Source organism: Apus apus, chromosome 2 (assembly GCF_020740795.1).
Source record: "Apus apus isolate bApuApu2 chromosome 2, bApuApu2.pri.cur, whole genome shotgun sequence".
NCBI classification, from domain to species: domain Eukaryota; kingdom Metazoa; phylum Chordata; class Aves; order Apodiformes; family Apodidae; genus Apus; species Apus apus.
In genome coordinates this window covers 132,556,138-132,583,786 of record NC_067283.1, presented here as the reverse complement: position 1 = coordinate 132,583,786, position 27,649 = coordinate 132,556,138, and the positions used below count along the sequence as shown (strand labels likewise).

The 27,649-nt window shown below is 41.5% G+C and overlaps 1 protein-coding gene across 1 annotated transcript; it reads left to right on the top strand.

Moving 5' to 3' along the window:
* CDH17 (cadherin 17) lies at positions 1-27,604 on the top strand. The gene is made up of 18 exons (XM_051610679.1): positions 1-62; positions 2,153-2,222; positions 5,029-5,127; positions 5,769-5,906; positions 8,066-8,204; positions 9,413-9,571; positions 10,245-10,444; positions 12,201-12,332; positions 13,206-13,356; positions 14,056-14,271; positions 15,485-15,561; positions 16,887-17,078; positions 18,351-18,595; positions 20,411-20,541; positions 21,702-21,938; positions 23,885-24,001; positions 24,108-24,224; positions 26,872-27,604. The coding sequence occupies exons 2-18, from the start codon at positions 2,178-2,180 to the stop codon at positions 26,979-26,981; spliced, it is 2,505 nt and encodes an 834-aa protein (XP_051466639.1). The 5' UTR covers positions 1-62; positions 2,153-2,177; the 3' UTR covers positions 26,982-27,604.
* The last annotated feature ends 45 nt before the right edge of the window (positions 27,605-27,649 follow it).

Below are 27,649 nucleotides of genomic sequence, written 5' to 3'. Positions count from 1 at the left end.
GTGACTGCCACTGCTGAAAGGAAGAAGCATTTCTAGAGCAAAATAAGCCGCTCATGCTACAGGTAAGGGATGATCTAACTCATTTTGAGGAAAGATTTTAAAAGCTGAAGCAAGAGTTCTGATGAAGGCTTTTCTGGCAGTGTTAGGAACTCAGCTGTCCTTGTAAAATGGATGACTGCTGTGCTAAGGCTTAGTCTGGTTTGTGTTTGATTTGGATCAATTTCCTCTGTTTTTTCTTTACTGAATTTGAACATCTGAAATCAATCATTTAAGAAAATAATTTGTTGTGGTTTTTTTCTCATGGAACCAAGTACTTGTGATTGTTACTGATCTTTAACCTCTGGGAATGTTCGTTGTTCTCTGAGTGTTTATTATTGAAAGTTGCTGGGATATTTGTATGTTGGTTATCCTAGAGCTTTCTGTTCAGGCAGGGGAACCATATAGAAATATTGAGGATATAGCACCAAAATGAAACTAAGAAATGAAGGGGAAAATATTGCTCCAGTCCTCAGCCAGATCTCAGGCTGCTTTTAGTCAAGTTGATCCTATTCTAATCTGAAACTATTACTGAAAACTTTTGTATGAGTTTCTATATACTATAATTCTGTTCTGAGTGGCAGTAGAGTATGTATTTTGGGGATTTGGTCCTTGGCAGTGTGATGCTTCATGAGACTTGGTAGCAGCTTCCAGGCAGAAATTAATGTTCGAGGGCTGATCAAGCCTCTCATCCTGGCCTTGCAACAGGCACTGAAAATGGCATGACATTAGGAAATTATATTTATATTCAAAGAGGGGGGACCAGCGAAGGCACTTACCATCCAAACCCATAACCTAAGAAATGGTTGTACTTCCACTGCTGTGTCTTGGCTCAAAGTGTCTTCTCAGGTGGTTCAAAATGTCTTCTCTGCTTCTTTGTCTTGCCTGTGCCTGGCCCAGCTCTTGTGGCTGAAGGCAGCTACAGGGGCCTCACCTTCAGCCCTTATTTCCCAGCAAATGTAATTATTTTGCTGACCACCTCTGGTTTCAAAGGAGTGTAATTTTATTTTGCAGTACTCACACAGCTAGCTCCCACTCCAGGAAAGAGCCCAGTAATTTTGAAGGGTTGCACACACGGTAAGACATTGCTCAGTATGGGATTTGCAAGGTAAAGTCCTGTGGCATGACCTAAAAACAGTGCTGGAGACAAATGCAAGCAGTGTGGGCAGCAGTTTCTATATTTACAGGCCCCCTTTTTGGTTGGCTGTTGAGGAAAGAAAAGGGGGGTGAGGGAGAAAGGGATAATGGGAAGCCCAAGCAGGAAGGCATCTGGAGGGAACCGTGCCGGTACACTGCCTTCTTCTCCTTGGGAGCCTTCATGGGACAGAGCTGTGGTGGCTGAAGGATACCTGAGATGTGAGCCAAGGAAAATGGAGCAACACTGGAGATGGCAGCACTGTACGCCAGCTTCACCTCTCTTCAGAACAGGCCACGTCCCTTCTGTTAAAATATAGAAGTAGTGAGAAAGCAAAATTTCAATTTTGAGGAGCCCATCGAGTTTCCAGGAGGATGTAACACAAGTCACTGCAGTGTGTGCTCAGCATTTTTTGAAATTCAAGGAAGGCAGTCCTTCCTCTTTGGACTTGGAAACTTCCTTTCCAGCAGCCGTGTTGTTTAAGGGGTGCAGACACCCCCAGCTTTCCTCTGCCTCAGCAAGCTGCACTCAGCGGTTGTTTTTTGCAGCTGGAAGACAGAGGCTTCAGGATGGTCCTTGCAAGAACTTCATCTCCTTGTGGTTATAGTGTTTCCTGTGAACTTCTTGTCTTCAGCAAAACATAAATGAAAATGGGGCTTGTGTGACATAGGATCATTGCAACAATGAGATTGAATGGCTTGAAGTTGTGCACCAGTTTCAATCTCTGGCAGCTGTTAGAGGCTCTCACATGTGGCATCATCTGCACCACTGGGGGCAGACCTGAAGGGCATGACCTTCCTGGCCAGCCTGGTGATGGCAGTGGTCTCGTATCTCATGGGCAGGGCTGCTTCTGGTCCTTCAGAACTCACACCTCAGCTGCTTTCTCCTGATAGCTTTGGGAAAGCTTAGCTGTAGCCTTTATTTGCAGATAGACTGGGCCAACTCCATGGGGTTAAAGTGCCTATCACCTCTTCTTTGCAGGAGCTGAAACAAAGCATATGCCAGTATGTTTAAGCTGTGTGGACTTCAATTTCTGCTCGTCATTCACTCGGTGAGTTACAGCTTTCCCTGTGTTTATCTGGGAGCAAACTGCAAAGGTTGCCTAGCAGCTGTGACGGGCAGGTCAGGCTGGTGGCTGCAGTGCTGGCTGTGGGAGCTTGGCTCCAACATGCCTGTGACCCACTGGCCAAAAGTTAAGAAGATGTGTCAATCATCAGGAAAAAAAAATAATTAAAAAACCTAGAAGAAACCAGTTTACCTATTTTGCCTCTTGTACTTTCTTCTTAGAAAATTCTTTTTCCAGTTAGTGGATTTCATGCTAGAAAATATTTTAAAATACTGCAACAAATCATCAAATAGTGAAGACATCTGTATCATATGTTCATATGTATTATAATCTGTACATGTGCTGGCATTTGAAATGTGTTCTAAGACATATTCTAAGACATATAATGGCATAGTATTTAAACCATGTATATGAATTATTTATCCTCATTATTCCATCTATGTTAATCCCTTTTCAGAAGGCTTTCTGGAGCTAAAATGTGTTAATTACATTATTTATGGACCTCATCTATTGAATTAAATAGATTAATTGATGTCTGTAAAGTTTACAGTGGTGGCTTCTACTTTACCATTGAAATCAACAGAAAAGATAAGAAAAGAGTCAAATTCAAGTCTACAAAAAATAATGATAAAACAAATCCTCAGAATATGGAGACCCTGGGGGTGGGATTGATGTGCAACAGCAAGTTTTCCCTCCCCACTTCAAGGGCTGCTGCCCATGCCAGAGCTGTCCCCTTGGAGTCACTCTGCAGCTGGCACAGCTGCCTTCAAAAGGGATGCCAGCAGACACAGGCCAAGGGGAAAGCCCCGTTTCCCCTTTAGGCCCTTGAGTCATGATTCATACTGTAGACATACGTTTGGAAATATTTATGGTCCACATAAAGTAATTTTAATTGACAGGAAGAGATATCTCTTACTTGCTTCACAGCCTGCACTTTGAACCTTTTGGGTTTTATGGTGTCAGCCTTTTTCTTCCTCCATGGTGAGGAACATGCACGAGCAAAACCCCTCCACAAAATGGCCCTTGGGGAGCCAGTCAGTGTGACATGGGGACAGTTGTAGCAGGTGAGATCCTGGGTCCTGCATTGAGCAAAACCAGTAAAGAGTAGCTGTAAGGTTTTCTTTCTTAGTATGTGTACCTATTACATGGCTTTTTTGGATATTTTTCTACTGTACCAGTGCTAACCAGCATCCTTCCTTCCCCCATTCTCACAATATTCTAGTTTTGCTGCTTGCAAAAAGAGTCACAAACCCTTGTAGGTGAGGAGGGCAGCATCTCTGGCTATAATTAATCAGAATCTGGTGTCATTCCAACACCACTTGTGATACAGACACACAGAGCAGCGCTTTGGGGTAAATAGTGTTGAGCTTAGTTGTCTATTTGTCAGAATGAAGTTTTCCCTTGGTAATACGTAGGCTGTGTTTTTCTGTGAGAGGCTGAATAGCTGTCCCAGCAGCAATAGGACCAAATCCAGGGGAAAAGTCATGCAGCAGAAAACATGCACTCCCAGAGAGTCCTTGACTCCGTGGAGTGATGGACAGGGTGGCCATGACACTCTGAATTTATAAATCAGAATAAAGTCATTTTTGCAGCAGAAGAAAGTGGGTTTTAGCCATGCAGCCAAATGATGGAGCCCTAATTCTGGCCGGCAGCTCCTCAGCATTGGCAAGGTCTCGGTGTCAGGGAGAGAAGAGTAGACATTCAGGGGAGTTTGGCCTTGCCTTTGGAGAAGCAGGTAGATTATCTGAACAGTAGGCTGAATCGTCTTTTATGCAAAGGCTGGTTTGGTTTAGTTCGGGTGTTTTTGTTTTGGTTTTTTTTTTGTTTGTTTGTTTTTGTTTGTTTTTGGTTTTTTTCCCGATTGTTTATTTGTTTGAAAACAAGAACAACCTTGAAACATTAGGGCAAGAGTGTGTCCTGAGGTCTTTGGGCACTAGGAAAGAGGTGGTTGTAAAATTAACATAAGACTCCTTAGAAATTGGCCACAAAAACACCATGCGAAGGCATTGCCAGACATTAGGAAGAAAACAGAAGCTGAGACAGATTTTCATGACATTTTTGCCATGAAGTAGAAGCCAAAGATCAGTAGGACTTTGGTTTCCTCTGGCTATGGTTTGCAGTCACATGCAACAGATGTGAAGGCACAGGACCATAGTGGCTTGCCCAGATCAGTGAGGGTGGTGGGGTAGGGAGCCTGGGGAAGTCCACCTTTTGCCTTTACCAAAAAGGTTTAGTTTTATTGAGGAAATTATGAGGGGTGCAGCCCAAATTCCCTCCCACACCCGGGTGTGGCATTGGGTCTCCCAACACACTTGTGGCTGGGGGTCTGTGCAGCTCCTGGATGAGACATGGCTGGGCCTGCTGGGGACACAGAGGTGATCCAGAAATGCTTTTATGAGTTTCCTCTTGCTCTCAGTCTACACTCAGCTCTTTGGTGCTTCTGTTTGCTCTTGGAAGTAGATCAAATCTCATTTAATTATGTAGTGGTTTAGAATGGGGGCCAAATGTTTGTTTTCAAATTAGTTAAAAAATAACACTGCTTTGAAAAATGGATGTGCACTGAAGAACCTGGAGATGTTCAGTGCAAACCAGCAAGAGTCTCTCCCATTACACTACAGGAAAATAACTTGGAAGAGGCTCAGTGATTAATAACTGCTATTCACATATGGTGGCTGCAGACATCCCCCAGCTGCTTCCTCCATCCCTTTAGTCCTAAAAAGGTTGGATCAGATGATCCTTGAGGTCCCTTCCAACCTGGCATTCTATGATTCTATGATTGTCTCTCTCACAGGCTCTGTGCCAGAATTTGGGGGACCTGCATGTAAGTGGGCCTCTGAAGGACATGGATTTCTATATTCCAGAAGGAGGGGGAATGCGCTTCATTTACCAGGTAATCAAGTGGCTCTTGGTATCCTCTCCAGTCAAATTTGCAAACACTGTCCACATGGGCAGTGTTCTCATCTGTGTTGGTGGGAAGAACAGTCCCCCAAGAGGATCTGAAATTAACTTTGACTTCCTCTATCTGGGAATTCAAGAGTCTACATGCAAAATTCAACCCTGTTCTCTCGAGCACATTTTCACAGCATATCTTAAGACAAGGATTAATAAAATCAGAATTCCTAGGGAATGGGTTTTCATGTAACTTATGTCATCATTTTCCTTCAGCTCTGAGGTTTTCTTCCTAAAACCATAACCACAGAAAGACAGATCCAGCTCCAGGGCAAATGGAGGATGCGTGTCATTTTTTTCCATTCCCTTTCTCAGACAAAGCCCTTTCCTAAGCAGACGTTTGCTTTGGAAAGAAACCACAGTCAGGATTTCCTGCAGCATTCAGGAAATAATGCAAAAACTCCTCTGTTGAGGATCAGAAAAGAGCAGATTTGTTTGAGCAGACACTTGGAATATCATTCCCCCAGCCAAGCACATTGTTGGCAATAGATTTTGAAAGACACAAAGGCTTGAAATTATTTAGATAATAGTGAACATGTGTAACAAAATATTATTTTTCCCTCTGATTTTTATCCTTTCTAGTTCACACTTGAGCCACCTGCTGTGAGTTTCAGAGTGACTGGTGAAAAAGATGGAATAATTGACATTGGGCCACGGACAGGCATCCTGTATCTCAATGGGTCTCTGGACTGGGAGACCAAACCAGTGCACAAGCTGCAGGTAAAAAAAAAACACCATCAAACAATGAAAAATAAGACAGGAGAGTTATCTTTTTTTTTTTTTAAATTCAAAATCTCTTGACATTTCAAATAGTTTCTTTTGTCTATGTTTGCAGACAGCTTTTTCATTCTTAATATTGAGCTTTGCTGGTATGGTTTTATAGTTCTGAAAGTCTTTGCACAAGGAAATGCTCCTTAACACAGGAAGGTTATGTCAAGAAAACAAAAATCACCCTGATGCCAGCACCAACCCTTTCATTCTCCTAATAGGAGGAGGACACTTGACTGGAATTAAAATCTAGCAGCATAAATGAGAATCTCTTGTTATCTATCCCTGGATAGGGATAACACCTGATAGGGTGAATTCCATGGCTAGAATGAGGAAATAAACTATTGTAGTCTACTTAGGAAGATTACAACCTATTTAGCATCAAATTATGTGAGTAAATGACACTTAGACACAGGGACACTGATCTAACCTCTGTTAGGTAACAACAGAAAGATGTTTGGCAGGTGTTGAAGGCTATTAGAGGAAAAAGCACTGTGTACTTGTCCTACTGTTATACTCTTTTTATAAGGATCTCATAAACACTGTTGGGAATGGGACAGGAGGGTAGGTGACTTTTTGGTCTCAGTATAGCCTTATGCTCTTATTCTGTGTCAAAAATGGTATTGTCTTTTTCTAAGGCACTAGCTACTGACAACAACATGATAGTGAGAGCATCAATATCTGAGCAAAGTCCACAGTGATGTTACAGCTAGCCTTAACTCCCTTTCTAAAACCTGGCACTCAGGTTTATGCTTTCATGTTCTCAGTTCTAAAACATCCTAGGACTGGAATTAGAGAAGACAATTTTATACCCCCAGAGTTATTAATCCTAAACACAGGAATCCTTTACATACCAGAAGAAGTGATGACAGAACTGAAAAATTATGCTTGAATAGTCATAATTAATAATTATCCAATCTATTATGTGCAGGCAAAAATACAGCCTAACAGACATGATCATAGAATCATAGCATGGTTCGGGTAGGAAGGGACCCTAAAGACCATCTAGTTTCAACCCCTTGCATGGGCAGGAACATCTCCTACTACACCAAGTTGCTCCAAACCCCATCCAACTTGCCCATGAACATTTCCAGAGATGAGGCATCCACAATTTCCCTGGGCAGCCTGTTCCAGTGTCTCACCACCTTCACAGTGAAGAATTTTTTCCTAATGTCTAACCTAAATCTACCCTTCTTCAGTTCAAAGCCATTACCCTTTGTCTTCTCACTGCAAGGCCTTGTAAAAAGTCCCTCTCCAGCTTTCCTGTAGGCCCCCTTCAAATACTGGAAGGCTGCTATGAGGTCTCCTCTGAGCCTTGTCTTCTCCAGGCTGAACCATTAAGAGAGGGTGGAACTAGGTGATCTTTAAGGTCCCTTCCAACTCAAACTGTTCTATGTTTCTATGAACTCTCTCAGCCTGTCTTCATAGGAGAGGTGCTCCAGCCCTCTAGTTATCTTTGTGGCCCTCCTCTCGACTGACTCCAAGAGCTCCATGTCCTTCTTGTCTTCAGGGCTCCAGAATATACAATATGTACTTGCTATTTTATATATACTATATTATTAAATATTATATAGTATTATATATTATGTGTATTATATAGATTATGTGTATTATATATATTATGATATATATTTGGTGCTTTAAAGTCAAAGAAGGATGAAAAATAAGTCAAATTCCTTGGGACAAAAATGCAATTAGAACTAATTTCTCTAGCTGATATTTACAATAACACAGTTGAGTCCTCTGTTTTTCCCTGTTCTTTAGAAAGTATCTATTCCTATTTAAAGAAAATTACAAAGCCTTAGCTATGCAAGAATACTAGTCTGCTGAGACTGTAAGTGAGAAATTATCCTCTGAAAAGTGTAATCAGGAGCCGGTTATTTTTTTTCTTGGCTTTAGGTACTGTGGTGAATTATTGTCAGTGAGCTCCTGTGGTTACTTTGTCCTTGTAGACAGAGCCAGCCAGTGATGGCTCTCACCAGATTTGCCTCACAGTAAGAATGTGAGGCATTTGATGTCCAGATGTTCATGTATATCTTCTAATTTATCTATACGAAAATATTTCATTGATGTTCCTTTTTTTTTTTTTTTTTTTTTTTTTCAAAATAAAGGTGGAAAGTCTGGATGAAAAGGGAGATACAGTAAAAGGTCCATATGCTGTTACAATATATGTGGAGGATATAAATGACAACCCACCAAAATTTGACCAGACAAAGTACACTGGAGTAGTGAGGCAGAACTCCCGGCCAGGTAATAATAATAATAATAACAACAATAATAATAACAACAGCAATAATAATATAGTCTTATTATTAATAGTATATAATATATAATAGTGTAAACATCTATTATATGTTATGTATTATACAAATAACATGTAATATATTATATTATCTATATATTATCTATAATAAATACAATATTATAGTTAATAGGAAATTAGGTAAATTAGTTGCACAGTAGGATAGAGTGGGTGCTTATACTTTGGCAAGCTGAAAAAAGATCAGTTTTTGTCCCACAGGATTGCACAAAATCAGGATGCAAGCAGGTATAACATAATGAAAGGGCAAAGAGGTGACCATTCTGTGCTGTGAAGGGATGAGTGCAATCAGAAATATTTCATAGTACTTGTTGCTTTGCAACTATCCCTTAACAGGCAAATACACAGGGTATGTGTTTACTGTGAGTGATGTTTCCCTGAACATGGGCTGAACCTTAGTATTTAGGAGAGTGTCTTAGATTATGGATTGCAGTGAGCCAGTCCCGAAATAATGAAAGCATTGAAGAGCAGTTCAAGATTCATATCTTGGAAATGAAACAAAGGACTCAGCCAGCTGTTGTCACTGTGGCTACAGACTCAGGAAGAAACTTTTTTTGCTTAAGAATATGCATATAAGGCTCCATGGAGTCAGAAAACCATTTTACTGGATTCTTCAACTGCATCAGACTTGAATAGATTTTTAATGTTTTACTGGTTATAAACAGGCAAAAATTCATTCATGTTACCATGCATTTCCATATTTTTTTCTACTGTCTGATCATTCCTTTAACTATAACTGTGTTACAGCTGTTTGGCATTTTCTCAAGCTGGTTTTGGTTGCATTTATTTGTATAAGGACTGCAAAATAGCCTTAAAGAGAGAGACCAGTGAGCTACATTCTGGTGCAGGCATTCTCGGAGGGTAGATAGCTCTCTGAGTTAGCTCTGTTTCCTTCTTTATCAACTGATCTTCACAGCTATTGTGGTCCTACTAAGCAGACGTGGCAGAGGAGGGACCTGTGGGATGGTACACAGGCAATGTAACCTCCACAGACAGGCATGGTTTACTGTGAGACATGAGATGGAACAGTGGCAGCTCCCCGTAAGCTGCCTTCCTAGCTTGAGAGCTCCACTTGCATAGACGGTGTTGAAGTTTCAGTCTCCTCTTATCACCACTGCTTCTTCTCTAACCTGAACAGGCAAGCCCTTCATGTATGTCCATGCCACTGACGCAGATGATCCTACAACTCCCCATGCACAGCTGACCTACAGCATTCTCCATCATTTCCCCAACCCTTACACAGAAATGCTTTTCCAGATCGATAACGTAACTGGCGCAATCTCAGCCAGTAGGGCAGGTATGTAAAAAGATTCTTATTTGTCAAAAAGCAAGCATGAGTTCTTGGATGTACCTAGGAACAAAACAACACCACAGCTCTTGGGTTAAATTCTGAAGAAAGGTAGTCAGTGGGACATGATCCACTGAGGCCCTGTTTTTGGGGAACTTTCTTTGTGCACCAGCAAATTCAAGGGAAGTTAGCAGAAATGGAGATGGTGATCTAAAAGTACATTGAGAATGGAGGTGGATCCTTTGGTCCTCAGGACCATGCTGAGTCACCTATAGGGATTAATTCTTTCTTGAAATCTAGAAAACCAAAACCACTAACATGAAAAATGCAGAGCCAACTCAGCTGGTCACATGATCCCAACTAAACTGCAAGGATTTAAAACCCCTGTGCCTTCTGCTGGGCTGAACAAATTCCTCACTGGAGTGAGGGCTGTTCAGTGATGCATCTGCACAATATGAGACCACAGCACAGTGGTCTCATATGATTACATCCACAAGATCCTGTGCTGCGTTGTTCAGAGAAGCCAGAGGAGACAACTTGCTGAGACTTGGCACAGAAGCCCATTTAAGGAGTGATCCTGGAGCAGATGAAGAAGCATGGTGCACGTAGGAGAGACAATGAGAGGATGAAGCTTCTCCACAACCTCTGCCTCATTTCACTTGGCTTTTTGCTCTGTCTCTAGGCTCTCATTACTTAGATCCTCAAAAGCAGGACACCTTCACACTCGTTGTCACTGTGAAGGACATGGCAGGGATGACAACGAATGCTTTCACCAGCAGCGCTGATGTGATCATCACTGTGAAGGAGAGCCTGTGGAAAGCTCCCTCCACCATTCACATCCAAGAAAACTCAACCAACGAGTACCCTGTCGCCATCAGCCAGGTAGGGCCCTTGGCTGCAATCCCTGCACTTTTACTTGGTGCTGCAGAGTAATTTTGTCCCAGCTAACTGTGAAGGTGTCCCTGCTGCTCTCAACACCAGGCTTGTCAGAAGGACTTCGGCACCTCCCAGTTATTTTTTTATATAGTATTATTTGGAAATGGTCTTTAATGCAGGTCTCATTAACTTATTGCTAGTATGAAAGTTGATGGTTTGAAGGTGATTGAGATACAGTCAAGGCAAACATTAGAGTGACTGGACTTTGCCCTTAAGTTTAGAGATACTGTTGACAAGGCCTGTGAGTGAGAATATCCCATGAATAGTGAAAACTTTTGGAGAATTTTGTTCCAGTATAATGACTGGAAGAAACCTGGTGCTTTACAAGGCTATTTGGCACAATATGAAAGATAAATATGTTGAGACACTCTATGGAAGCTCCCAGACATGTGGCAGTTGGGTGCCTCTGTGGAAATGCTGTTCTTATCTCCCAGTGGGTTTCTTTGAGTGCTTCCAGCCTCGCTCGAACACCATGGGCCCTCCAGGGCAAACCAGCAGGGCTCCTCTGGACAAACCAAGAGCTAACCTGTTGAAGGTTGTTTTAAGGTTAGCTTCTTCCATCCACACAAGAGCCTGGCAGGGGACCAGCTCCACTGCAGCCCTGTTGTGGACAGCCCCCCGCACCCAGGGACATCTGCTGTGACCAGTTTTGGGTGATATAGCACAGCTGCTATATCAAAAATACCTAGGAAGGACTGAAATGTCCTCCTCCAGCATTCTGCATTCCCGCAGCATTCCTCTTTTCACAATGCAAACGCAAAATATTTTGCCGATAAGTGCAGACCGATAGCGATGTATGCACCAGTAAATATTAACTAACAGGCCAGCAGCCTTTCAGAAATGTTTGACTTTGAAAAATGCCTTGGCACTAACACCCCCAATGCCATCATCCCTTGGATGTGGCAGGATTCCTGGGATCCTGTTTGCAAGAGTAACTGACTCGGTGTTATTCCCACTAGCCTCAGTGACAGCCTGAGGAAGTCCAGAGTGAAAACAGGTGGAAGTAAAACTAACATGCAACAGTGCTCTTATTCTGGGTTCACTGGGATATAAATGTCACGTGGCAACGAATGATATGTTGCTTCTACCTAGGGGAAAATGAAATGCAGTTGCAATATATAGTATGAAACATAAAACAGTAATACTGACTCCTTCGTTGGTTTGGCAGTTGGTTTACTGCATTTCATTTGAAATCTGAAGCATCCCGATAAAGATCCTTCATCACAGACTTTGATGCATGTAAAGAGCATGCACACACATACATGCAGTTTTAAATGGTTGTTCATTTTCTTGTTCTGCATCTCTGAATTAGATAAACCAAAACAACAGTAAGGAACAGACGGTGTAAGGAGATCGAACAAATTATTGTCAAGGCATTCAAATACACAGAATGCTTTCTTCTCTTGTGTCACTGCTGAGCTCCACATCCCCAAACCCTTCCATAAAACAGTAGTGTGATAGTCCATCTGGACAGCTAGAGAAATTGAGTTAGAATGGCTTTGCCACAACAATTCAGACAGCAGAGGTGGTTCATCAGTCTGGTTTTCTGCAGCTCACCCCAAGACCCTGCCAAACTGTTAACTTTCTGTTTTATGAACCTAACAGGAATGCAATCTTTTCTGTTTGTGGTCCAGAAATGATCCCTGTTAAATCTCAGTCTACACTTCAGACTTCCTATCCTGACTTATTTTTGTGTTTTTAGGTGCACTCAAATGAGCCAGATGTAATTTATGACCTTTTTGAAAAAGAAAAGCTGCCCAGGCTCCCATTTTCCATTGATCAGAAAGGGATTATTTATGTGACTGAACCCCTGGACAGGGAAGAAGATGATAGTGTAAGTAAACACATAAAAACTCACTGATGGGAGAGACCATAACAGGAAGCTGGTTATTGGTGTAGGAGTAAATACAAGAAAGCTCACTCAAAAGGACAGAGGGAAAAAAAAGAAATGAAAGCTTTTTTTCTTGTAATTTCTCTTTGGGAAGGACTTGATAGAATGAAAGCACAACTATCTACTACAGTGTAACCAGCCTACAACATTTCTCCATGGGTCTGGCAGTAGCAATCACTGCCCAAAGTGTATATATAATGTACTGCATGGACCAACCATGGCAGGATTGCAGGTGCCTGAGCAAGAGGTAGGCAGCAGCATTTGTGCAGGGATTGCAGGAGATCTGGATGTTTCAGATCTATTCCAGATCCTAGGGGCCTCAGGGAGCTCTCCACAGCAGAAGCAGAGTTTAGCAGCTGCAACTGTAAAGTTACCCTGAAGTTCCCTATCTGGGGGTCTTTCAGACATAAAACCCTCTGTCTGCTTTTGTAAGAAAATTTGGGCACAGAATAGGCCAAAGATCAGATATGCTGGAGGAATCCTATCTCTGTATGTGACAGATAAATTTGCACAGTGACAAAAATTACATACTCTTGCCTTTCTTGAATTTTTGCAAGAGCAAGTTCACAGTACAGTGAAGTATTCAGGACTTTTAAATTCTTTTGAGAACTCAGACTTCAGGAACTAAGGAGTGATGGAAGAGGACTGAATTAAACAGAGTGAAAATACTGAACAAACATATGAAAGGATATTTAATTTGCATGGAATACTCCCATAGCTACACATTTAAATGCAAAATATTGTCAAATATTGTCAAAATATTGTCCAAAATATTGTAGATATTCAACTTCTCTAATCTCAGTGTTCCTATTGCAGTATACTTTCTTTGTGATCTCAAAAGATAACACGGGAGAACTGGTGGACAAGCCTCTGCAGATTCATGTTATCGTAGATGACATTAACGACAATCCCCCTGTGTGCCAGGAGGCTGTCACTGTAATTGAAGTTCAAGAAAATGAAAGTGGAGGTAAGAAAACAGCTTCTACTCTTTTAGAGATTCTAGTCCTGTTAGTGTTTCCAGCTGGGTGCAAGTAAAGCTAGAAATTCTGATCCCAGAGAGTGAAATGTAGCTCTCCTAATGAAACGTTTTCCTGTGCAAACAGCCGTGTTATTTTCACTTAAATAATTCATGTGGAAAGGATTTCAAAAACCTGAGAAAACAGGCCCAAGACCCCTACTGAAAATAGCATTTTCCAACAACCACAGTTATGGACAACTACTTCGAACATAACAAGAAAAACACCCCTTCTACTACTAATACAAGAAATGCTGCCTTAAAAGTCTCATGAGCCTAAGTTCCCCTCATCCAGATGCTCCTCCAGCACAATGCTTTTAACTGCAGTGGACCATTACTGAAATATCTTCCTAAGTCTTCACATCAGTTACTTGGTTTCAAGGCTCAAGGGTCTGTTATTACAGTCAGTTCAGATCAAAACACTCAGCCCAGTCCTTTTGGACTTTCCCAAGCCCAAAACAGCTTGTTGGGATGCTACAGAAAAAACTCCCAGGAGTCAAATTAATGTGTCCATTGTGGTATTTTCCATCTGGCTGTGTTTTTACTGCCCCTCTCCTCTTTGCATTGGTGTCACTGTTGTCAGTGTGTACCTCTGCAGAGGAATAGGGCCGCTGCACTATCTGGCTGACTCTGGTCTCTCCGCTGCCACAGGAAGTAATATTGGCACCCTGATTGCTACAGACATGGATGAGGAGAACACCCTTAACTCTCGTCTGCATTTCAAAATTGAAAGTCAGGTTCCTGCTGTTCCTGAGAGTAACCTGTTCCTCATTCAGCAAGACACCGGGATTCTGCAGTTAACTAGCCGCTCGTTAAACAAGCGCATTGCATCCAACTATTCCTTGAAAGTGCTGGTGACAGATACAGGTATGTAACACCTGCTGGTACACATCAGAACAATTTTGTTCACACTGGCGTCCTCTGTGCTTAGCGGGGATGAGAGGAGACGTGGAGGATTCACTGGACAGGCAGCTGGCTTGCTCTGGCGTGGTACATCTCAAGATTCAGGGAGGTTAATCATGATTCATAATGCAAGTATGGAGGGAAACCACTCTAGGGCAGAGTGTGGATAAATCGAGGAGCTTGCTGACAAGATCTCTCATAAGATATTTCCTTCCATGGAGGAAAAAAATGAAGAGATCATGATTGTGGTTTCCCCCAAAAATACTTCAAAGGGACTCACTAAAAAAATTAAATAAATTAAACACAGCTGCTCAGAGAGTCCAGATAATGTATTTTAAAAAATTAAAAGCTGAGATTAACCTTCAAAAATATTCTTGACCATTATGTAAGTCCCCAGCAGTCCTATGTGGTTCACTCAATGGAAAGGAAATTGAACTCCATACTAAAGCTGAAAGTTTTGTGCTGGAGTATTCACAGTCAGGCAAAACTTGTGGATGGAGGAACTGGCAGGTAGAGAAAGCAGTGTGACATGTCTGTAAATGAAACAACGTTGCTTAGGCAGATGATATGAAAACCTTGCAGAGGGAGAAGCTGGTGATTCGTTTTAGATGCTTATCTGAATTCCATCCAAACAGTTTTCTTTAGAATATTCCTTAACTTTCAGCTCATGAAGCGAGTCTGTGTAATACTAAAATCCAGCAACATAGGAATAGCACACGAGCAGACAGAGTATGCTTTTGAAATCACAAGCCCCAGTTGCTATGGGCGTGCCTGCTCTGGTAGCACTTAAATTTACACAGATCTGAAGTTTAAGTCCAGCTGTAATGAAAATGAGGGTGCTACCAGATGTCCCACTGAGAGGACAAGCTAACATAACAACCTGGGTCTTACTTTTTGACATGCAAAAGTGATATTGACAAAGCTGACACATCATAGCTAACATTAAATGGAACAGGATGGGACAATGCTGAAGAAACTAGGAAAGTGAATAGTAAGACAGAGAGTGGGTTGCTACTGACTAGGAGATATTTGAGATTAAGTACTTCTTAAACAGCAGGACTTTGCTTGGGTTGGGCAACTTGGCAGTGCTCACTTTTACTCACAGTGAACACTTTTGGAGGAAAGTTATTTTTGGCAGAAGGGTTGTTGTGACGTTGTTTGATCTCTTTCCATACAGTATTCCAAACAATCTGTGACGTGGAAATACATGTCATCGACATCAATGATCAGATTCCCATCTTTGAAAAATCAGATGTAAGTATTTTTAATGCTGTACTTGATGTCCCAATAATTTTTGACAAATGTTTGATCATACATTCACTGTCTACAGAATGTTAATGAGAAACTAACCATTTACAGAACAAGTAATGGTGCAATCCACTAATGGAAATAAGACATTTCTGCAAAGCCTGCATATAAGTTCCTTCTAGACAGTGAACAGTGGGACTGACTCATAGTTAATTCTGAAATATAAGGTACTTTTCTCAGAAGACAACTATGGGTACAGAAAAAATTATTCTATTACAGCAGAAATGTAAGTTCTGGAGGGAAAGGGGGAAGAAAAGGGTTTTAAATTAATTAAAATAGCTAAATGGAGAAAAACTAACATCTCCCAAATGCCCTTCCAAACACAGTATTAATGTATCTAGAAAAGCCAGAAGGTGAATGGAAATCAAAGGCTCTATTTACTTTAACCACAAACAGTGGTCCAGTGTTCCATGCCCAAATGCACACCTGCTGACCCTTGGCTCCAGAACAGGTGTCAGGCCCTCACCTCTTCTTCTGGTGGAGGTGCTGGCCTCTTCCAGAGGCCTGCAGAATTTCTGTGACTTCTGCCTGCTGGCCCAAACTTCCCTGAAGACACTGCAGTGGCCGGAATGTCTACATTTACGGGTCTAAGCTCCCTCTGTACCTGTGGACAATGTAGGTGGTAGGCTCAGGAGAGCTGTCTGGACCATCAGGTGTAGGTGTCCTGTTGAGGAAGCTGTGTTTGTTTGATGACTGCATTACCCAGCTCTCTGTTGATGGTAACTGAAGCTTAGACATATGGAAACCACATGCCCACATAGCAGGCTGTTGACTTTCTCATCTTAAGGTGATGGTCCAGGACCTGGTCTCAAGATGAGACTGCTGATTCAGGGCAAACATCAAACAGAGTAAATAGAGCTGGGATGCTAATGTGGCAATGTTCTATGGTGCATGAATGTGGAGGGTTTCAACAGAGGAGGTAAAGTTTGGGACTGTTGCTATACTAGTAGCTTACCCACTGACATAGATCCCATCATTGATAATTGTACAGCCAAAAAGAGAGGATATAGCAACTTTGCAGAGGCTCTAGTGTCCGTCTTCTCTGGGCAGCAAGGTAGCTCACCTGTACTCACTTCACTCATGCTTTTGTATATCTCTCTAACATGGCTACATCTCTGCTGTGAAGTGCACCCCCCCCTTCCCTCCCTCACATGCCTGCTGTGGGTTGAAATACATCCATGCTTGGGGGTCAGAAGCTTGTTGTTGCACTCAAGTTTTTATCCACAGACGGTGCTCGGTGTGTCATGTTTCAACAATCTCTCTCTCCTCAGTATGACAGTGTGACTGTTGCAGAAAGTGTCCCAGTAGGAACAGTGATATTAGAAATTCAAGCTACAGATGGAGACGAGCCTTTCACAGGGAGCTCCCACATAGTTTACCAAATGAAGGAAGGAGATCCAAACAACACATTCATCATAGAGACAGATCCTGAAACAAACCGTGGGTTTGTCAAGATTAACAAGGTAAATAGATTGGTTTATTCTCCTCCTTTATATATATGTATATGTGTATATATATATATATATATATTTGTCATAAGCAGTAACTGCCCAGGTGATGATTTGCAGAGGGACTGGTGCTGGCTGGTAGTGGGGTGAGGACACCCTAAGCATGATACAGACTGCAGGAGGTCCCACTCCTGGGCTCAGGCACTATGCTGAAGTAGACATATCCTCCTGCCTTTGCTGTTCTGTATCCACCCACTGCCACCAGCAGCTCCCTCTGCTAGCTCTGCTGCCAGCCCCCTTCTTCAGCAGAGCAGGCTCTTGTCGATGAAGTAGGACTTTATGCACCATAAAGAAAAAGGTATTGCATTATTTGAGTTATTTTGCAGCAGCTTTTCTGGAAAAGAGAAAGTGAGTAAACACTTCCATGGGCTGTGGTCATGGTGGTGGGCTGCCATGGGACAGATCTTCCTCCCTGCTGGTGCTCTGGGCTGTTAGTGGCTTTTGCAACGGGAGATGCAAGTGAGACCAGCATGTCTGAATGCAGGAACAGCTTGTTTCTGCTGAGGCTAACATTAACTGTGACAAAGCCAAGGTTAATATGTGTTGCAGTGCGTGATACATCCCATATGTTGAATGCTGGAGACAGGAATACAAGGGACACTTTCTACTGTATCCATGAATTTCAATAACAAAAGTGCTCTCCCTTTGATATTAGTCGTTTTGAAGGTCCTTGAGCTACAGGCGCAGAAAGCCTACCACTCATTTTCCAATAGATGACATGTTGCTTGCATCCAGCTCATCTGCTGCTGGCCAGGCCAAGGGCAGGTTGATGCAACGTTTGGTGGACCATCTTCAGGCTCAGCCTCAGTGTCATTTTTTCCCAAGGAGGAAATTGTGAGAAACTATGCAGTGTAACAACCCTCGCATGACTTTTGTCACCCAGAGGTCACTCAAGGTTTTCTTATACAGAGCTATAAATACTATTTCTGTAAACAGGATATAGTTATTAAACTTAGTTGGGCAGGTGGCAACATTATTAGCAAACACAGTTGCTGTGGAGGCCTCCAAACGGGCATATGTTTTCATTTAAATTGACTTTTTCCAGTGTCAGTTCACTCCAGACAGCTCTCCCTTATTTCAGCTGTATCTGGAATGCAGTCTTCTTCTTGAGAAGAAGGGGACTTCGAGGTTTTCAGTGGAGCTCCCCACAACAGCAGAGCCATTGCTGAAAGCACTGTTTTTTTTCTTTTTTCTTTTTTCTTTTTTTTTTTTTCCTGATTTATCCAGGCTCTTGATTTTGAAACACATCCAGTGTATAACCTGGTGATCAATGCCACAAACCCGGAACCATTGGTGACAGGCGTGCAGTACAACTCAAGCTCCCTTGCCTTGTTCAAAGTTTTTGTAACAAATGAGGATGAGCCACCTGTTTTCCACAAGACAGTTTACAAAGAAGAAGTGTCTGAAGACATTCCTGTCAATACCCTGCTTGTGACGGTGGAGGCCTATGATCCTGAGGGGGATGCTGTACGGTAAAAGAGAAGGACCATGACTTATCTATTGAATTTAGGATTTAGAAAATTGTTCTAAAAGATGCACAAGGAAAACTTGCCCAATATTTGGCATGCAGGAAAAGAGTTTTTCACGAAAGCCTCATTTCCTAGTAGAAGGTGGAGGTGTGGTACAGTGATGGCTGGTGACACCCCTGCAGCAGATTGCTAGGCAGTGCTTTTCTAACCAGCTTTCATTCTGTGCTGTGATAAGCATCAGCCAGTGGGACCTTTGAGCCAGGAAACTGAAAGGGAAGAAGGCTGATTGATGTCTCAAGGAAAAAGGCAGAGCTAGTCTGAGAATAAGAGGGTTTCCATGTCCATAATGCCTTTGACAAATTAATGAAGCACATACTGAGTATCCCTAGGAACCAGTAGGACAGTAGCTGCTTTTCATGTCAGATGGGAAACCGCACAGGGCTTGTTCTCCTCCAAAACTCACAACCTGTAGTGAAGCTTAAGTCTATAATTGACAATGTTTTCATTTCTAACTGCCAAAGATGATATGCCTCTTGCACTGAATATGCAAAGCTCTGTTCAAGACAACTCCTATGCTTGTGAGTGGGATGCAGGACCTCAGCCTGGCTCATTTGGTGGCCCAATGCCCTGGTGTATGGTCAAGTCACCTTGAGTGTCTGCCTGCTCACAGAGCTATGCACAGTGCTGTGCTACATGGTATAAATGTACCTTACACAGTAGGGCTGGATAGAAGAAATATTTGGGTCTCTTGCTGTGTGATTCCAGCCAGGATGCTGAACAGATCAACCCAAAACAAACAATCCTTGAAATTTAACTAAAATTCAACAAAACATCAAGGAGTTAATCAAGTTGCAGAATGTGACTGTTAGGCCTCCTGTGGATTTTTATTCCCAGAGGTTTCTCATCTGGCTTTCTACTTTCCCCCAGCTTTTGGGAACTTAGTGTGTTTGGCCATCTGTCAAACTGGTTTGAAAGTGAGCCACATAGTCCAGAAACTCTGGGGGATGATGACAGAGACAGATGACAGGAATTCATATTTACATAAACCACATTTCTGCTACAAAATAGGTGAAAGGACATAAAGTAAAAAGTATAAAAAGTTACTGATGTACAAGCATGTCAGCATGCTGGTTTTGCTGCAAGGCGTACTGAAAGAACAAAAGCATTGAATGAGAAGGTCAGGTCACATCTACTCCAGCAAATGCCTGTGCTTTAACTGGGTCATATGTTCGTGGTTAAATTTGTACAAGTAAATACCCAGAGACTTTAAGGTTTTTTTAAACAATAATCTAAAAGCAATTATGTGGTGATGTTTAAAGCACTCGCTGTTCCAGGGCTGCCCTGATGTTAATTGCAGGTTGCTCCAGACTGGCAGCAGATGACCACTGTAGTCTACCTCGGGGTCCTGGTCCCTTGCAGATCCAAAAAAGGGTGCCTGGCTGCACTGGTCCCTCTTCTCCCATCAAAACTAAGGCATGGGAGATGTGATGGGGAGAGACGAACATGGAGTTGGGACAGAGCACAGTTCTGGACCAAAAGCTCAGGAACACCCCAGATTCCCCAATTAGGAGGAAGGTGGAATTGCAGTACAGTGTTCCCACAGTTCTGCTCTCACTCTTTATTCTAATTATTTAGGCCTCCCTCTGCCTGTCTGCCCTCCTGGTTTGCAATAGTACTGAGACACTTTCAAGAACCTTCTCTTTGAGTAAAATCGTAATCAAGCCATTTGCTTGAAATCAATAAGGAAATATTTGCTTTGTCAGCATTTTTTTATGACTTGGAATAGTATATGTGACTTTTTCTTATTTCTTTCCAAAGATACTCCTTAGAAGGTGATGCGAGGAAATGGCTGAGAATTGATTCAACTACTGGTCAGATATACACTGCTTCCCCTTTGGATCGAGAACAGCAAGAAATATACACAGTTGATGTTGTTGCATCAGAGCTAAGTAAGTGATGAAACAACTGCACATACACACAGAGGAATCCCCAGCCCTTACTGTTTTATGAGGAATTCTCATACTTCCCCTGACAGGATCACGTGATGTATCCTTAGAAGCATGTATTTCTTAAGAACTTGTCTTTCTTGAAAGAAATCTTCATGTTCTAGATAGGAAAAATTAAAATAGCTTTCATGGTTAGCTGTCATATGCTGTTACATCTTCTTGAGCCACAAGGCAAACAGAGAAGGTTAGAATTTCTTCAGTGTTTTCAGCATCAACATTTTCTGCCACTTTTTATCCTCTGTAGCTATAAAGATTTTAGTCTTTCTTCTAGGTATGATTAGGCTTCCTGAAAACATACCTGAACAGTAACTTGCAACCTTGTACAGAATTTCATTTTATCATGAATAAAACAAATACAGTTATTAGTCTGAAATATATCATGGCTCTTATTTCCAGCCATTAGAATCTTTCAGATAGTCTGATAGTCTGTCTGGGGGGATTTCATTATGTGAGCTGCGTTGAATAGGGGTTAAAAATTCTGGACTGTACCTAATTGAAAGAGGTATAAATCTAGATTTCCCTTGTTAAACACAGATAAACAATAATGCTGGCCACTGTTTTGGAGGACACATGTAAAGACTGATTGTATGTCAGGAAAAAGGAGTGCTTCTGTGATCATGGGATGATTCTGCAGGAACAGGCTGAAGAAATGATAGGTCTCTGAAAGCTCTTCTTGGGCCCCTTGTCTTGGTCCCAAGGCAGAAAACTGACTTGCATTTCCAATATATAGGAGAGAGATGAGAAACTTAAGGAGTTCCATGCTTAAAAGTGTTCCAAAGAGCACTTGGATATGACCACTTACTAGATACATTAGATGTGACCACCTACCAGATATGATTGTCTATCTGCCTCCTTTCACTTGCTAGTGTTCTGCAGTTAGCCAATGCTGGGAGTAAATTAACCATACTTTTAAAAAAGTGGTGGCAGCTACCAGGAGTTCCTCAGGACCTGCTGAGACCTTGCCTCTGCAGCTTGCAGACATAATACCACCTCCCATGCCTGCCTGATGGTGTACCTATACAAAAGCTGCAAGAGCTACAACCCAGTGTATAAGTCCAAGGTGTGTGTGTGTGTGTAACTTTGCAATCTGTTAAACTCTGTAGGTAACGCAGCTCAGAAATCCCAGGCAACCATGGTGCTGCACTTACGTGATGTGAATGACAACCCTCCAAGGTTAGCTATGGATTCTCCTCCCTTCTTCTGCCACCCACTCAGTGGAGGAGAGAAAACTTTAATTCAAGCTACTGATGCTGATGAACAGTGGTATTTCTCAACGTTTACTTTTTCTCTTGCTGATGATATGGATACAAAAAATAATTGGGAAGTCTCAAAAGTCAATGGTAAGTTAATAAGCCTATTATTATCATTATATGGGACTCTGTTGGGCATTGTAAAGAAATGTTGAATTCCTTTTAATTTCTACTGTTGCATATTCAGTACTCCATGTAGAAAAAAAAAAAAATTATGTTGTTGAGAAATTATGTGCATTTGGCATGTATTCATTAAGTCATTAGTAATTTTTTTCAAGAGATTACATCTAGTATGTTGCAAGCTGAAATATCACTAGTACTTATGAAAGATGAAACATGTAAAAATAAAATGTACTCTGTGCGTAAATGGTTACAGGTCACCTGTACTAAAGAAACAGAAGTTCTCAAACTGTCTATTCCTGACATTTCATGTACAAAGGGAAGTCATGCCATGCTTCACAAACCAATTGGAGTTTTTTGAAGGGGATCAGTAAGCACGTGGATAAGTCCTTGACCAATAGAGCCTATCTGAAATCCTTCAAGGTGTTTGATGAAGTGTCCCCCTAGAGAGAGTTGGGTTCCCATGAGGTGAATGGGACAAGTTTTGAAAAGATAAACTTTATAATTCAGGAGTTGGAGTAAATGGTCAGATCTTGGACTGAAGGTGTGGTTTTCCAAAGGGGATTTTGCTAGGACCTGTGCGGGTAAAAAAATATGGGCATGCAGGGAGGAGGCAAAGTTTATTCATTGTAGAAAATTATTGGAGTAGGAACCAAGTGTGAAGAACTGTAGGACTTCCTTGCAAGACTGAGCTGGTTGATCAATAAAATGGCAGATTGAAATGAACCTCAGACTCTCAAATTCACATTTGAAATCATGGGTGCTGAGCTGGGCATTATGAGTCCCAAATGAGACCTGTAAGTAATTTCATGAAAATGTGAGATCAAATTATCAATAGTGTTCAGAAAAGCAGATCAAATATTGGGAATTAGTAGGAAAGAACCACAGAAGAAATCAGAGAACATCATTATGCCCCTGTATAAATCCATTACTTGTTCAAATCTTTAACTCTGGTCTCTCCATCTTCAAAACGATGCAGCAGAACTGGAAAGAGGTTCAGATAGGGAGACAAGGATAGTCAGACTTTTGGAGTAGCCCAACGTAAGGAAGAGTATAGATGCAGCAAAGTAAGCTAATATTTGTTAGCTTGAAAGAGAGTAGGGAAAAAAATACAATACAGGTCTGTAAAACAACAAACACTATGATCAGGGTGGCCAGAGGTTCATCATTTGCAATCTCCTCCAGTACAAAATCCCAGGAGCCTCAAATGAAGCTTATGGGAGTTATTTCCAGTGCAGATAGAAGGAGGAGGTTGTTGACTGTGGACTTCATTGCATGTGGACTACATACACAGCATATTGTGTATGTAGAAAGTTTCTACAAGTTCAAAGTAGGAAATTACATTTTGCTTAAGAAGCCCCTGAGCTGAAAAGGGTTGCAGGTTGGGAGAACATTATGAGAAAATAACTTCCATGCTTGCTTTCTTATTATAATCTCCACTTATTCTAGAGACAACATACAGACCTCTGGTCTGATCCCAATGGCTGTTACAGTCTTTTCCAAGTTTTAAAGTGTCTTAGATGTGATAATGTAAGTGTGCTAGGAGGATGCTCTCTCCTACTAAGATGTCTTGGGAACAATTTAAGTTGGTTATGTCTTCAGTGAGTGGAGGGTCATATTCTTGGTTTAGGTGTGATGCTATCAGTGCAGCACTACCCAAAATCAGATTTGGCCTGCTGTGGAAATTAGGAAGGAAGTTAAACGACAACATTATGCTGAAATCCAGACTAGGCATTCAGATGGTCTTTTTTGACTTCATGCCCGCAAGCCAATGAGACCTGGGAAGACATGGGGGAAAACAAGAACTTCCATCACATGCAAAGCAGCCTTAAAAAAAGAGCATTTGCAGTTCTGATGAATGTTGAGCTAGGGTTTCTTTCTTGTGCTGACATGAATGTCCCATTTCCTACTTGCAGCTACGCATGCTTACCTCTCTCCAAAACATACTAACTTTGAAGAGAAGGTGTATTATGTTCCAGTAATAATTAATGACAATGGAAAACCGCCTTTGGAAAACAGAGTGCATCTTGAAGGTATATTATGCATAGAATTATTCATTTCAAGACAACAGTTACATTTATGAATAATCAAACTGGACTACTAAACTACTCATTAACCTCATGGCATTTCTTTTTGCAGTCAACTTCTGCAAGTGTTCAAGTGAAAACTCATGTTTTATTGAAGTAGATCGTCAGCACTACTGGCCAACTGTTGGCCAGGCGGTTGGGATTCTCTTTGGGGTCCTGCTCGTCATTGGTACGTCATTTTTTTTTTGTTTATATGAACACAGGTCTCCAAGATATGATGGTGCTGCTGCACTTCTGACACTGATTCACTTGTTGGGTGAAGAAATATCATGTTAGTTGCAGAATGAGCAAAAGAGGGAGATCTCATTATGTATATCATAATTGTTGCAAACCTGTAAGTTTTTGGTCATAGGAATAGCTTTCTTTGGACTGTGCTTCTGCATGCACATACCATGGGACAGCAAGCAGCTATGACAGAAGAAAATGCTGCACTTACAGCAGATTGTCACTTCATTGCTACCTACTGCCTTTTTCCTGTCAGGGAAAGGATTGGAGCCTTGTCTTTGGCTTCTAGATTCTAGTGAAAATAATGGTACTAAGGGATATCATGCTTACAGTGTCCATACCTGTAGCTTACAGTTATGACTTTATTCACCTGTTTCAGCTTCGTAGGTTTCCATTTTTCAGCTGGAGAATTGCTTTGTGGGAAACTGGCACTTACATGAACATAGCTATGTGGTTAAGTGGCAGTGAACAGTATTATGTCCTTTGTATCAATTGCCTCACTAAATGCAGAAAACTGTATCCACCACCTTTCCTTCATCCACTAAGCAGGTGACCTTATCATAAAAGGATACCAAATTAGTTAAATAGGACTTTCTCTTTGTGAACCCATGCTGTCTGTAACTGATGATTACATAACTCAGTAGTACCCAATATGATCTTCTCCATAATTTTTCCAGGAACTGAGGTTGAACTAACAGGTCTGTAGATCCCTGGGTCTTCCCTCATGCCCTTTTTGTAAGCTGGAATAACATTGCCTAGCTTCCAGGCAGCAAGGAGCTCCCCAGACTCCTAAGACCTTTGGCAGATGATAGAGAGGTGTCCTGCCATAAGTTGTCTAGCTCCTTCAGTATTCTCTTTATTAGTGTAAGGGGGGAGGATGACTGTTGATGGGATCCAGTGCACTAGGAAGTGAAGAGCAAGAAGAATTAAGTGCTCAGTCCTGTTTTGAATGGGATGGTCACTAGAGCCAGACTGGGAAACTGTGACTCAGCTGTAGAGAAGGGAGGGAGTGTGAAAGACCCATGGAGAAAATCAAAGAAAAGGAATTAAATACATAGCAGACCTCATATTCAAAAGAGTTGGATTAAATTAGAGCATAAAATGGAGAAAACCCAAGAACTTATATAAGTTACCATTACTTCAATTCTAAAAGAGAAGAGAATGAACCACCAAGAACAAATTCAGTACCTAAAAAGACAAAAAGCTCTGTGTTGATTTTCTTTTGTAATATACAAATTCCAAAAGCAAGAGAAGGTGCCGATGCATATGTGATGCATATCTGTTTGCCTTTTGAAGATAAAAAGAGAAAACAAAATATTCAAAGAACTTAAAATGGAAGAAACCATACTTAGACTATGCAATTGACAGAGAATGCATTAAACTACATCTTTATAATCTCTGTTTAGGCTTCTCACATGATTTATTTTGGCCCAATGCCTTAGTCTGATCCCTCAGTACAGCATCACATTTAAGTGAAAATTATGTTGGATAACTCTCTAGAGATCTTTTCATTACAAGAGAGCTGGTCAGCTTCAGAGCCCGTAGCAGAAGTTGCTACTGCTTTATGACTTTTTAAAAAACACAGTGTATGTAGCTCACAAAGGGTTCAAAAAATAATTTCTGAAATTAGTATGCAGGTTTTTTCAATAGCAAGTTTTTTTCACTGTAAAGGCAAAATCAGATGATAGCCTCTCAGGTGGACTTAATAGGTATCAGAGATGGGAGTGGAAAAAACAGTGAAATATATGTAAAGGTTTTACAGTAACCCAGTGAGGTTACAAACATTGAGTTTGGCCTTGAAGCTCAGAAGTTATGATCATAAAACCAGCTGTCACTCAGTGGCTTGTCTGACACCAGAATGAATTCCTGCATGAGCTAAAGACTGTCAGCCTCAGCATCTTTCATTCCAAGTGCGAGGATCCTCAGTAGTCTTATTTCCATTAAAAGAAATACAGAGCATAGACACTAGAAAACAAAATGCAATAAAATAAAAAATACTCCACAAACCCTCAGGCAATCCATTCTGATGGGAGAACATCTTTCATCAAACACCTTAGACACCTTAGACTGGGTATGACAAGTGATGATAAAGGTTATAAGCACTTCTAATCCAGGCCAGAAGGAAATCTCAGTCTTTCTCAGCTACAGGTACAAATCTCTGGTGTCCATCAACTACTCCTAACAGGTACCGAGGAGTTCCTGAAGGACAGTTTTGCTGTCAGTAGTCTCATCTTTGCTGTGACAGAATTGACATTCCACTGGGGTCAAAAAACAAGGATTACAGTTCAAGACAAATATGACAAATCACTGCTTTAAGGGAGAGGTGATAAAAAAGACACTTTGCCATCAGGTCAGATCCTAGAGGAGAAATTCTCCTTTGGGAGAAGTCTCCTGAGTCCTGAGGCATCTGATCCTGCCCACCAGTGCCTTGGGCCCCTGAACATACTGTTGGTCCAATGCTGCATGGTCATTCCCCAAAGCCATTTGCTTCTGTTCAAGAGGTAAAGCAGTATGGATATGACAGTGTGGGTGTCAGGTCCAGTTCAGAACGTTTTCCTTTCTCATACTGAAGAGTGTTCTCTGTTTTTCAGGTTTAATTATAGGAGGTGTGTTTTTTCACATGAAATACAAAGAGAAAAATGAACAGACGAGCCATCAGAAAGACGCAATGGATAAGTCTGAACTCAATAGACTCGCTTAAGGACTGTTTCATCAAGAGACAAACATGCCCTTTGGATTGGGAAGGAGTGGGCTTTGTAGCTGCCAAAGCCCAGAAGTGTACTCTCACAAACTGAGGACACAAACATCCGAAAGTAAGCTCCCTCGGTTTTGGCCTCACTTTTTGTAGATAATACTATTCAGTCACAAAACAAAAAATGTGGGTTCACTTCAGCAGCAGCCATTAATAAGAACATCAGCTTTGACTGAAATGTTGACTCATGACAACACCAGATGCTGAGCTCCTGCGAGGATCAATACATGGGACCAGCCTTCTTTCTTTGGCAGCTGAAGTAAATACAGGCTTTTTAGATGACTACATTTTATCTAACTGCACATTCACCTCCTTCCATGTCAGTAAGTTACTGAATAGCAGAAAAGGGAATAAAGTCCCATGTTACATTTGAAGATGTCCCACAAAGTCTCTGACTCTCAGCAAATGAGCAAACCAGTTTGTGAAGCACCATGGCCTTTCATTACAGTCTCTAAGTTAAAAAATACATGCTGAGTCATATGGAATTGGGTAATGTGCTGTTTTATCATCCTGCTGCAAATATTCTTCTTGCCCCCTAAACATTAGATAAGAATAAAATGTTCTTTACAGTTTTCAGTGTGTGCTTTTTTATTTATATAAAAAAGGAGAGTGCATGA